The 13,761-nt window shown below is 45.3% G+C and overlaps 1 protein-coding gene across 2 annotated transcripts in view; it reads left to right on the top strand.

The window, feature by feature from the left end:
* Positions 1 to 13,761, top strand: part of LOC135914568 (transcription initiation factor TFIID subunit 2-like) — a 66,057-nt gene that overhangs the window by 38,290 nt on the left and 14,006 nt on the right. For both annotated transcript variants that reach the window (XM_070540374.1, XM_070540375.1), the window contains exons 29-30: positions 5,198 to 5,275; positions 11,183 to 11,308. In XM_070540374.1, the coding sequence (XP_070396475.1) occupies positions 5,198 to 5,275; positions 11,183 to 11,308 (204 nt within the window). The remainder of the gene's footprint in view (positions 1 to 5,197; positions 5,276 to 11,182; positions 11,309 to 13,761) is intronic.

The raw sequence follows: 13,761 nt of genomic DNA on the forward strand, positions 1-13,761 counted from the left end.
AACACTGGGAATAAATATAAAGACTGTGCGCTCAATCACCGCAACAGATTGCGAAACAGCCAAGAAACGTGGTGGCTCATCAAAAAAGTTTGACCAAGATGTGGTCAATACCCTGCGTGAAATTCTAGAAAAGAACCCATCCTTCACACTTATGCAAATCCGGATGTCGTTGACAGAGAAGTTTCCCGGTACCGCAATCAGCAAGTCTACCATCGATCAGCTTCTCAATGGCCATGGTTATACACTTAAGTTAATTACACAGAGGCCAATTGACCGTAACCGTGCTGATGTCAAGGAAGAGCGCCGCAAGTTCGCTCAATGGCTCCAAAACGAGGGTACCACAGTCACGCGGTACTACATCGACGAAACGAATTTCAACGTGTGGTGCGCAAGAAGTTTTGGCTGAGCGAAACGAGGCGCCCCAGCTATTCGTCTTGCAACCAGCACCAAGGGCGCGAATATAAATGTTTTGGCTTACATGTCTGCAAATGGCCTTCTGCATTGGACTTTAGTGGACAAGATCCACTGGGCTGTATTCAACGAATTTCTCGATGATCTGTCCAAGAAGGTTCATCATCAGGAACCTGGCAGCGAAGCTGTGTTCTTGTTTGATAACGCTCCAGCGCACCGCCGCGCTGAGGAGGTTGTCTTGGCCACCAATGATCACTCACTGAAGCGGCTTCCACCCTACAGCCCATTCTTCAATCCAATCGAAGAAGTTTTTTCGAAGTTCAAGGCTGGTGTGAAGGCTTTTCTTGCTGAATGGCGCAACCGTCTTTTCATGACGCCACCAGGTATCTCCAAGAAACAGCATCGCCAGGCACTGTTGGTTGAGGCCGCGGGAGAGTCAATGCAGCACATCCGGCGAGTTGAATGCGCTGCCTACGACAGGCACAACTACACTTTTGTGCAAGCTGCCCTAGCGTGCCACGATATGTGAAAACTGGTCAGTGCTGCACTCAAAGGAAAGTCGACAGTCTTGCAACAAAGTGCTTTTGGTTTATATTAATAAAGTTTCCTCTCGCAGATCTACACATAGCTCTTATGGTCATTGTTTACATAAACGATTCACAGGTGTCGCCTTTGCAACGCAATCAATTGCTCCATAAGAGTTTAAAGGCACTTAACATACTAACCTTCTGCTAAATTTCGAATTAGCTCTTTTGCACATCAGTCTACTATAAGCCAATTGATGAAGCGTTGCTCCTGCTACGTTAACATTTCTGTTTCCATTTATTTCTTCAAGTCAATTGGTGCCTGTTGCGCCGTTCTAGTGAAACAAGCCTTAAGAATTCAGAAATTTAGCAACTATAACCTCACCTCGGCTTCTTTGCATCAATTGGCTCACACATGTCAGTTCCTAGTGGTCATAATCGAATCACCTTTTGAGTGACCATTCATTTTATGTCAATGAAGCTGTGATTTGCGAGTAGTCAAGAAAATTGAAGCGAACATAGTCACCATTGACCACCAGTATTTCGACCACATCTGCAATCTCAGAGGAAAAATATTCACCTATAGCAAAATGAACGAATGATGGCTACCATTGTCAAAGTGACTCATGATTACTAGTGACTAATTTTTAGCAACCCCAGGTTATAAAATTTGAATCATCCTTCAAATTATCATTTGACATCCATGACACTGCAAACTCTAATTGTAACAGAGCGCTGAACTGAGCTTATCACTAGTGATCACTAATAACTCCTTACTATCAGGTAGCAATGGTAGTAGAGAAAATACTAATTCAATAACATTTTGATATATATCAATGACTATTAGATATCAGTTGGCAGTGGTAACGCAGAAGTGCTCATCGTGCTACAGCTTCATTGATACTACTGACGGCACTCACGAGGGATAGCTGCCTCAGGGATAGTAAAATAAGTGAATAATATTCACCAGTGACATAAGTATAAGAGTTTATAGTAGGCATAGTGAGTCACTCGTTTCATCGCATTTCATTGGATGTATATGATGTCATGTTGCGCAAAACACCAAGAACCCCGAACTGCGCCTTGTATTTCATTTGTGATTACTAGTGACTCCACCATATCAGTTATGCAATTAAATGGTATTCATGACTGTTTTAGTGGTACCGATGACAAGGTCTTTGATTGGAGGCTGCGGATGTCGCAGTAGAATAGTGAATCGTATTTGCTACCGACCGAAGCTTCCCGGCGAGAGCCTGGTGATTATCATCGAGTCAACCTTTATTGTTTTGTATGATAGCCAGGACCAAATCGCATGTGCACCATTACCTCGACGTACTCATGCTGACGTTTCCTCTCAATTATTTTGGAGAATTTTCATCTTCTGTGTCACTGTCATAACGAAGCAGAAAATAAAAAAAAATTTGCTGGGGCTTAGCTAAGGTTAGGCCTGGATATCTCGAAGCGAAAAGCTTCGGTGATGCTTATGGTTTAGCTTATGGTTATGCTTTATCATTTAGCCTATGGTTATGCTTACGGTTTAGCTTATGGTTATACTTTATGATTTAGCCTTGGATATGCTTATGGTTTAACTTACGAATATGCTTACGTTTTAAGTTATGGATATGCTTACGGTTCAGCTTATGGTTATGCTTTATTATTTAGGCTATGGTTATGCTTACGGTTTCACTTATGAATATGCTTTCGTTAGCTTATGGTTATGCTATACGTGTGCCTTGTGTAGTTATGCAAATTACTTATCAATGATATATACCATAAGTAATGCAGGATTATTAAACTTCTTTATTCATCATTGTTGGGCACAGTGTCTTGCGATTTCTGTACAGCCATAAACACAGCTCTTTCTATCGGTAGTATCTCTCTGCTCCTTCCATGTTGAATGCGCACGCCTATACTCTGGCAAGCGGTTATATAGTCAGCCTCCGCGATAAACACGCGCTTGCGGCTAACGTCAAACGATGACGCGTAGCGCGCGGCAGTGGCCACCTGCGCCGACTCCGAACACGCTTATGGAGCCAATTCGACTCCGAACACGCTCACGGAGCCAATTTGACTCCCAACACGCTCACGGAGCCAATTCCGACATACGCTGGCTCGCGCGATGCGCGATGTTGACTACGCTAGCGTAGTGAATCTTTTCGCATCAAAACCTCCAAAAGTGGTCGTTAGTCCCGTGGCAGGATAGCTACTGGTCTACCACCTTGCTCTTTCATTTTCAAGCTGTTAACTCATAATATGTTCACAAATTTTCAGAAGTCTTGAAATCCAAAGGTTCTTGAATTCCGTTGTGTCTGGATTAAATTCACTGGCGCATGGATTATTTCGGCTGGCGTTTGGATTAAATTGAGTGGCGTCTGGATTAAATAGAGTGGCGCTCGGATTAAAATCACTGGCACTTGGATTAAATTAACTGACGCTTAGAATAAATTGACTGGCGCTCGGATTAAATTGACTGGCGCTTGGATTAAATTGAGCGGGAAAACCTGTAGAATGTTATGGGGGGGGGGGGGAGGCAGGACACAGTGCTAGATTATCTGTCGTCACCCATGCATCTAAATTATACAAAAAATGAGAGTAAACTTGTGGTAAATTTCATGCACCTAAATATGCAACATCTTTAGTATAATTTCATGCACCTAAATATGCAACATCTTTAGTATATTTTCTGTATTTAAGTGTAGCAAACTAGCAAGTGATGTTATAACGAAAGCTTATACGCAACCTATACTGTAACTGTGGGCACTAGTGATAATCCGCATTAGCACTTTCACCGAAATTAGTGTTTTTAGGCTCTAAAATTCACTCTGAGCAGTCGATCTTGCTATTCATTCTTTATATCTAGTGGTTGTTACCGTGACTGAACCTTCAAACATTCACCCAGAGAAGGCCAAGAACGAGTAAGTACATGCTGGTTACATGTTTGAAGCAGCAAGTTGGATGAAGAAATGTGTAAGACAAGCATCGTGTAAGGCAACATCTGTTTTTAAAAAAGTAGGTTGTACTTATCTTGGATTGTAGCGGGAAGTGACACGGACAGAGACTATAAGCAGACAGGACGTCTCTGTCCGTGTCACTTCATGCTACAATCCAAGATCATGTTACCGTACCAACTCGCCCAACTTTCTGTCCTATTGCATTTAGTTGTACTGGTTGAATAACTGGACACATGGCAATCTTAGTGCACACGCACTGCACTTAAGCTTCTAACTTCACTTGCGTAACAGTGTCATGTGGTCAGAATGGCACGCTGCTAGCTGGAAAGGCAACAGCAACAATGAATCATTAAAATGTAAACTTTTTCATTAGTTAAACTCATGTTCACTAGTGGAATGTATGCCTCTGCAGCAGGGAAAGCACAGTTAGTCGCTGCATCAAGTGACTAACTAACATTTGGCCCTATATTTACAGGCCGTCATTGTGAATTCCAGGTTAGCAGGCAGTCATCACGACGATTTGATATTGTGCTGCATTCTTATCAGGGCGAATATGTCGGGTACCAATAGGGCCCACTATAGTAGAAGCCATGAAACTCGTGATATAGTTACGATCTGACATGCATGTTTTTGAGCCAAGGCTGAAACTAAACAAAAGCAGGCAAAAGCCAAACATGGTAACCCTGATGACGCGCTATAACTTTAAAAAAGAAAGTGTAAAGGTAGTGCACATGGCAGCAAGTAATAAATGCTACATGCACAAAGCACACCTGTTTATTCACCATAGAAAAGGAGCAATTTAAGGTTTGGAAACAAACAATGCTAAACGCTGAACATGAAAATGAGAAAACTCAGGACACCGAGGTGGCTACAAATTCAAATATTTATTACATCAAAGGTTTATAAACCTTTCAAGTGGGATTAAAAGAAGCAAAGAAAAATACATGGAATTAACACTGAAGACATACAAATATAAACTGGTAGTCAGCACAGCGGCCAGTGTCTACTCATCCTCGCGTCCTGTTCAGTGCTGTTTGCTTGCAAATAGTGTGTACCACGCAACTAGTCCACCTAGTCACATGAATCCATGTTAAGTTGCAGTTCCTGCTAGCTGCATTGTTCTGATTGGAGAGTCGTGCTTCGGCTGCTTTCCACTGCTTTTAAAACAAATTCAGCTCTGCCTGAAACCTTACATGTTACCCACAACTTAACACAACACTGGTACAGTTGTTAGTGAAGTTGGCTGTTGCAGCAACAGGCTGCAGTGATTTGTTGGATCGGCGAGTCCTTAGGTGTTTCTCTTTCCCGCAGTTGTCTATGGTGCTCAGCCTGAAAGAAAAGAAGGCGAAGTTCCAGGAGCCTGCAGCTCCTGAGGACGACTTCTTTTCGGTGAGAAGCGGAGCTCATGGCTCTTGCATATTTTGTCTCCTGCATGCAGCTTGGCCAAGTAGGTTAGAAGTAACCACTGGGAGGATGATTTGATTTAGTCATCAGTTCTGTGACGGCTTGTGCTCGTCTGCTAGATAAGCACTATTGCTTGATATAACTTGCCCATAAACGGCATCATGATGGATTACTGTGGCACCCAGAAAGTTAAAGTGTGGAATATGAAGTGTTCCAATTTATTGTCGATGTTGGTCAGCGGCAGCTTTCACATGGAAGTGTTGCATGCCTGAAACGAATGCTGTCCTCCGGCGCATTGAATCTATCAAACGACACCGACAAGTTGCGCCGCGCCCTGTGACGCACGCTTTCCCTCAGCACCCCAACTACGCAGTAGCTTTTTTTTTTTTTTTTTGCGATTGACCGCTACTTTTTCTCAGACGCTAACATCCGTTCCCAAATTATTTAGATGTTGCGGCACGTTAGTTGGTCAGAAAGTGCGTGCAATTCCGTGACCCTAGCCAGTTTCCCGAAAGGTTATGTATGGCCTTAGAGACAGCCTCATGTCGGCAATCTTGGAGGCTTTACCTGATCTAATAATAGCCTAGCGATCGATGTGGTGGCGCTGGCTGACATGCCCGTACAAGCTATTTTCAACAAACACGCGCCCGACGCGTCTCTGCTGATCCAGTTGCTGCCGACGTTCGTTCGTTTGTTTATTTTTTCGATGGTTGCCGGCTCTCGACTTCTTTACGACCGCGACGGCGGTGGTCGATCAGCGCTACTGATAAACGCGTCGTTGGCTCCGTGTCCTTTTCTTTTGCCGTTTACAAACTCGTCCGGATCGCTCGCGTGTGTACTTAGGCCTCGTTTCGACGGCGGAGTGCCGCCGAGACGGCCGAAGCCAGCGGTATCTGCGTCGGAACGAGAACAGCCGCCAGCTATGCGCCGGTCGGGCGATCACGCAGCAGGAAGAGAAGCGAAGCGCGTCGCGTTTACTCCCCTTGGCGCCGTTCCCGTAGTGCCCGCTTTCGTGAAATCCGGCACTATCGCGGCGACTCCGAGCGCAGCAGGTCGGGCGCGCTTCGACGTTACGCCCCGTTTCAGACTCCGTTGAGGGACGGCCGTACGCGGCGTTTAGTTCGATTGCCTCTGCGCCCGACACCGGCCGGGCCTCCGTAGTTGGTCGGCGCCTTCTCGTTGACCCGCGAACTTTTCGCTTCGCGCGTTTTCCACGATGAGCTCGCGGCAGGCGCGTCGCAAGACGCTGTCTTTCGAAGAGAAGATCGCCATCATCAACGCCGTGTCGAACCGCAACGGCAAGAAGAAAGACGTGGCGGCGCGCTTCGGCGTGCGCCCGAGCACGCTGTCGACCATCCTGAAGCACAAGGACCGCATCTTCACCGCCGTCAGCTCGGGCACGAGCGCGTCGCGCAAGAAGCTGCGCGCCTCCACGTACCAGGACGTGGACAAGGCCGTGCTGCGCTGGATCCTGGACATGCGCACGCGCAACGTGCCGCTGAGCGGCGCCATGCTCCAGGAGAAGGCGCGCGACGTCGCCTGCCGCCTGGGCTGCGACGAGTTCAAGGCGAGCCCCGGCTGGCTGATGCGCTTCAAGAACCGGCACGCCAGCCTGGCCGGCCTGCGGCGCGGCGAGTGGCTGCCGCTGCCGGACCTGAACGGCGGCGCGGTGCTCGAGGACGCCGAAGACGTCCTGGACGCCCTGAGGGAGTACCGCGCCCGAGACGTGTACGCCGCCCAGGAGACGGCGCTCTTCTACCGCGCGCTGCCGCACGAGACGAGGGCCTTCAAGGAGGACCCGTGCGTGAGCGGCTCCCGGAGCGCGCAGCGCCTCACCGTGTTCCTCTGCTCCAACATGGACGGCAGCGACAAGCGGGTGCCACTAGTCATCGGGAAGAGCGAAAGACCCAAGTGCTTCCGCGGTTCCAAGTGCGTTCCAGTCAAGTATGTGTCGCACCCGAAGGCCTGGATGACTACGCTCTTATTCTGCAACTGGCTGTGCGACTTCAACGCCAGCATGGCCGAAGAGGGCCGCTCGGTGTGCCTTATGGTGAGCCGGTGTGCTGCGCACATCGTCGGCGACCTCACCCTGTCCAACGTCCGTGTGTGCTACGTCGGTGCCGACGGCCACTCGTCGCTGCCCTGTCCGCTGAACCTGGGAGTCATGAACAGGTTAAAATGCGCCTACAAGCAGAGCCTGATCGAGAGGTTCCTGCTGAACATTCGGCTCGACAGGGACATGAATGTCGACCTTTTTCAGGCGCTGCAGATGCTAGTCGAAGCGTGGAAGTCCGTGAAGCCCACGATGATATTGTCCTGTTTCCAGAGGGCTGGCATTGACGTAAAGCCAGACTTGTCCCAGCTGTCCAGGGAGAACGACGTTGAGAACGCCATGACGCTTCCTCCGGCACTGGCCAAGTCGTGGCACCTTCTTCGCATGTGTGGCTTCGTGCCTGAAGACGTCAGCCTCAATGACTTTGTGTACTGTGATGCTTGGGCTGTTTCGACGGAAGAGGAAAACGGTGAAGTTATCCTTGGTAGTGTTCAGAATGACCTTTTATTTGAAGAACGGGAGAACTGTGATCCGAGGCTACCAAAAGAGCCAACTTCGAGAGATGTACTTGATGCCATTGACCTGCTGCGGACTCACGCTGGTACTCGGGAAGACTTTGACGTGGCCTTCGAAGCCATCCAAGTGTATGAGAGCTGCATCAAGGCAGTTCTGTGGAAGCAGATACAAGCTGCGGTAATGGTTTTTCTCGTGGTTCAATGTCGCCTTAACTTAAAATTTGTGAACACTGTGTTGTTGCAATTTCCAAGTCACCTTCTTCTGTATTGTCACTGATTTGTAAAGGAACACGGTTGGTTCTTGTTAGTAATATGATTAACGGGACAAAGAAAGAGAGGATGATAAGTTGGTGCTATGTTCCTGCATATCACCATCATCTTGTAAGATGTTCCACGTTATTCTTCATCGATTGGCCAATTGAATATTGTGATTTTCCATGCAAATAATGTTTCCTTGTTCAAAAGTCCACCTGAATTATTGTGTTGGTCATGGTTCATTTCTTGAAGTTATGGTGGCAGCTGATCTATGTAAAATTGAAGTATTTGTTGCGGTTTTCACAGTAGTTTGTGGGGGCAAAAGCATGAAATGCTATGACTTTCAGTCTTGTTTATATCTTCAGTGGTGTTGCCTGAGACAAGCTGGGATGTTATAATGTAAATATTCTATTCCAGTTATTTTGCTTTTCAAGCTTTGTCATTGATCCAAATGCAACTTTCGCTTCGTTATTACTAGGATCAGCCAGTCATGAGTAACGTGCAATAAAAAAATAGAATTAAGCTAAAATAATTACTATATTAAACTACCTGGTTGGATTGAGAGGAAGCTTTACATTTGGAGCTTGTATCTAAATATATGGGAACGGAGAAATGTCTTTCTATGCGTCCACTGTTTTGCTTAAGATATAAGGTTAGAATGTACTGGTCATAGGGGGATATTTTTATTTAAGCTATCAGTACTTTACAGAAGTATTCGAAAGTTGCATTAGAAGAAAGACGAGCACTAGGCTTACAACTGTAACTAAGCGGTAAAGAAATGACGTCGCAGTTCTGTAACCTGCACTTATTAAAGCATCTAAACCAGACAAAATTGATGTACTTACGGCGCTATAAAATACACAGGAAATTTAATTGAGAATAGGACCTTTGCAAAACCCTCGTAAACATTGCAACATTTTCACATAAAGCTCTAAACAAATATACATAGTATCACATTGTACACTTAAAATGCTGTCATGCAAGCCCATTACAGAGCTGTGACTTTTGTTTTTGGTTGAAAGTTGTGGATTTCTAAATGTTTCACTTCTTTCTTACTATGTTTTGGCAATGTTTGGTAAGAAACTATGAGGCTCAACGTAAAATTATTTTTTCTACAGTGCTGTTAACTTGCACTTTCTGTCTCAAAAAGCAACAAATTTTATTCGGATCGCTTCAGCGGCTGTCTGATGAGAAAATTTCAACATTTCACGAGTGTTTGAATAAGTTTTCAAAGCTTTCTCTCAGATGGGCACTAATGTGAAACACCAAGTCAGTTAAGACTGATTTAGTAATTCTCTCAAAAGTATATTTTCATAAATTTAACAGCAAGATGTTGATTAATATAGAAAGGCCAAACTTCAGTTTTTCTAATTTCATGCTGAGGCAGCAGTGTCTGTATGTAAGTGTGGCTCCACGGATGTCAGACGTAGGCTGACCGAGCTGCCAAGCGTTTTCATTCCAAAAAAATACATTCCAGCCTATGAAAAAGTAAGCAGTAGATCTGGGATGATGATGGCTGCATACATACAAATTAAATTAATAGTGCTTACATTATTTTCTCTTACTTGGGCTGTTGTGGTGCGATAAGTGCTTTCAAAATTCTCTTAATTTCACTCTTTGGTGCCTTTAGAATGCAACGTAGTTCATCTTTGCCAACGAAAAAGCAGACAGCGTCAAAATGCATGATGTCTCGGCAAGTTGACGTGGAAACTGTCATTAATTCTTGCTTCCTTTTATGTCTTAACCACGAAGGCCCCTCTTGGATGCTCTATACTGGCGGACAACTTTCTGTTGCTATGGAAGGAAAGCTGCTGTTGCATGGCTGTTGTGCGTCTGTTACCGTGCCAAGTAGTCCGGCAGCATTTGACAGTGCTTTTGGTTGCTCGGAACAGACACTCAATCAATGCAGCTTCCACGTGCGACAGTTTCGCATTTCTCCAGACGCAGAAGGGAAAAGCTACAGAATAAGTCAACCTTTACATGGAGTGGCGTGTTCTGTCCTACTTAACTGTTGCTAATAAGGTGTTTGTTTTGTATTCCCCAGCCTACACTAGCATAGATGAAAACGCGGGACTCTTTTCAGAAGCGTTCTCACTTGTGCGCGCTTCGCCTCTGTGACTTTCTCTTCATAGCCACGGAAAGTAGTCCGCGAGTATAAAAGCGTTTTGCGCTCTTTGGGTGTATATTTGACGCACAGCAATAATCATCCATCTAGCATGTCTGCGCTTTCTTCAACGTCGCGCGCCCGCCACTTCCAGGCCACAAACGGCCACGTGCATTATCAGCGCGACATGGCATTCTTGACAGGAAAATAGTGAGCGGCAGTTTTCAAGAAAGGAAGCTTGAGCAATACCGGTGACATACATTCTTGTGGGACGAAGGCACACACAAGAAGGTGTAACTAGAATGCTGTAAAAGTGGCTTTATTTTTTCTTTTAGTAGTAGAAGCCTAATGTACTAATATATCCAGGAGAGCGTGTTGTTGGGCGAGTTGGTCGTACGTACTTAAAGAAGGGAATTGCGCAAAAAAGACAGGTTCTAGCCAGCCTTTGCTGGCTAGAACCAAAATCTTGAAGCGCAGTCGTAACCAGGTAGCACGTGAACTCGCAGAGGCTTTTTACATTGATAAGTCAGGGGATGAATGCGTAAGCGATTCTAGTATCAATTTGTATAAGAAAGAGAAAACGTTCTTGGCATGTGCGCTTAGGCAATGATTGAATAAGAATCTAGGTATATATATATTTATGTTCTTTCTGAATAAAATCATTTGCGAGTTTGCGCCCGTCCATGTCCTTACTCGTCCGTGTCTTTTTTAGCGCAATTCCCTTCTTTAAGTACTAATATATCTCAACCTGTCTTCAGTGTTCCATTATAGTGCTGCTGTTGCATCGGAGTGATGGCTGTGACACACTGTTCAAGCTCTCTACTTGGTATTTGGTCATGGCGTACTACACGTGGCAATCTTTCTGATCTTGCGCTTGCAAGTTTCTGGTTTTCCCAACCCTTGTGAGCCAGTTTGTCTCTGAGCGCTCCGCCCTTTTCATTCCCGTCTTTTCCTTTTTTTCTTAGATGAAACTTGAGCAAGGCAACATTGTGTCCGGTGTGGAACTCTTGGCCGAGGCTGCCCTCACTGCGACCGAGCGGCTCGACACGCAGGTGATTCTCCTGCAAGACGCTGAGCACATCAAGACGGAGGTGCGTTGTCCATGAGTTATTTGAGAGCATGGAACCTGCAGGGAGAGCTGTAGTTGGCTTCTCTATCAAACCAAATGGCCAAATTTTATTGCCGTCAAGCCTCAATATAATGAACCTTGATGTAACGAAATTTGCGATGCAACCAACCATTTTAATTTCCCGATCTTAGTTGCACTGAAAATTGTGTAGAGTCAAACCTCAATATAACGGGCCTCGATTTAACGAAATTCGCGATGCAACGAGCTATTTTCATTTCTCGATCTTAGTCGCATTGAAAACACTGTATTTAATTTTCGCGATTTAACAGAGCAACTTTGTGACAGTTTCGATTTAACGAAGTTTTCGGCCATTGTAGTCGTGCTTGGAGCCTTTATGGCTAGTAAACCTAGCAAAAAACTATCTCGGCCGAGGCAAAAGTTATTTCAAGTGTCCTTCTGCATGAAAATTTTTAGTGCCAAAACCGCTGTCAGCACGCACTCCGGGTTGCAGTAGGCAGGAAACATCGCTATGGTAAACAACTGGGAGAAACATGAGCACTGACAATTCCTTCGGTGCAGGAGGGATGGGGAGGGAGTGAACGTGATCAAGCACCCGCGGGGGGGGGGGGGGGGGGGGGGCAGGAAAACGTGCCTATCTGCCTCCTCCTTGCACATGTCCGTTTTGTGAGCACATCCTATCGCTGCACATCCTATCGGTCTTGGAGGTAACCTCTCCAGCGAAGGCTACGGAACGAACAATTATATATGTACTGGAAACGGGCCAGAAGACAGTGGTGTTTTAGACACGTGTTTTAGAGAGCAGATGGGTGTAGTCAATATTCTAGTTAACCATTTTCGTGCCAGACCACTGTACTGAATGCTGACCAGAAATGGCGAATTTTTTTTTGCTGCAGAATGCTTTGCAAAAAAAAAAACAATATCGACATTGTTTTAAATGTTTAGCTGAACAAAATCGCAACCATGCATTTACTGCACATATGGAGCTTAACAAAGCATTTTACAAAGGAACTGCAAGAAAATGGAAAGTATCGTCAACGAGAAAATGAAAATTTCAAGAGACTCGTTAGTATCGTGAGCGAGCTGAGCTCATCCTTGGCCATTTTTAACCTGAGACATGTAGACGAATCCAGCTCTTCCATGGTGTGGAAGGGGTTAATGTCAAGAACTGGACTTGGCCGGGTAATGTAATGCATAAAGAGGATAACCAGTCCTCTATTACCAGTAAACCAAACACTAGATAACGAGTAATAGATGCTAGAGGAAAGGCATTCCAGCATGGTAGAAGTGTATGTAGTATGACGAGATCAGGAAATTTGCTGGCAGAAAATAGGAGTCGGTTGGCACAAGGCAGAGATAATTGGACATCACCCTGAAAGGCGTTTACTCAGTAGTGAACTTATATTAGCTAGCGATGGTGACATTGATGAAGCCTTGCTGTTATAAAGTCTCATCCTTTAATGGTTGTAGTGGTCAAGCAACTTCGTAATGCTATGGAAGAGCTTGAAATGTTTCATAAAGCAGCTGCAATTATTAAGCACCACTAGCCAACGGGCATGTTACTGGGTGAACTTGTGCTATGTTCTCGCACAACCGATCACAGACTTTAAATATTGTGCCATCTTAGGAAACATGAGCACTGCGGATAATTAAAGGCGTTGTGGAATGCCACATTCTACAACTCCCTGAAAGTGCATGCCACAAAGAAAGGGAACGATTCCAGCCTAGAACAGCGGTTCTTGTTGTCATTCAGAGTACAATTCTTATCTCTTGCATGCCTTTTTTTCACTGTAGCAAATTCTTGTTCGTGTACAGTCAGCCACATAAGCTTACAGTGCACAGGATTTGTGGAAAAGGTGATTCCCGCAAAGCTTGGCTACTGAGGCCCCAATTCAAGTTTTCAAGCTGTAATAGTTTTTATGACCTACACACCGATCCATTAGAAGTTCCACGTCTTCATTGACAGAGCACAAATTCAAATTTGCCATGAACCTGCATCCCACAAGCTTTTGTGGCTCACTGTGCATGACTACTGGATTTGATTAATTGCTAATATGTTTCTCCGACTTGTTTGTTATTAACAGCATTCAGTCTGCCCAATTACGACACAGCTGATGGAGGTGCATACACTGCTTGCATGCTATCTTTCTTGCACTATTTTAGATTACAAGTCTACAGTGCTGTTAAAAGCACTGTAGACTTTGTAGTGCTGTTAAGCATGTTGGGGCTTCATGCTTCTAACAGATTATGTTGTGCTGCCCCGAAAATCGTTAATTGGGGACCTCTCTCTTTCGAAGCTCTGTCATAACCAGTGGGATGAAAGGTGCTTGGGTGCAATCTGTCTTAGAAGCACTTGCTTGAAGTTTCAAGTTCAATATCGTTTCGCATGCAGAGGTGTTGGAAGTTGGGCTTGGCTGCTTGCAAGAACCTCCGTCTGCATGAAAATGGCGATTTCCT

Source organism: Dermacentor albipictus, chromosome 6, assembly GCF_038994185.2.
Source record: "Dermacentor albipictus isolate Rhodes 1998 colony chromosome 6, USDA_Dalb.pri_finalv2, whole genome shotgun sequence".
In the NCBI taxonomy this organism is placed as follows: Eukaryota; Metazoa; Arthropoda; class Arachnida; order Ixodida; family Ixodidae; genus Dermacentor; species Dermacentor albipictus.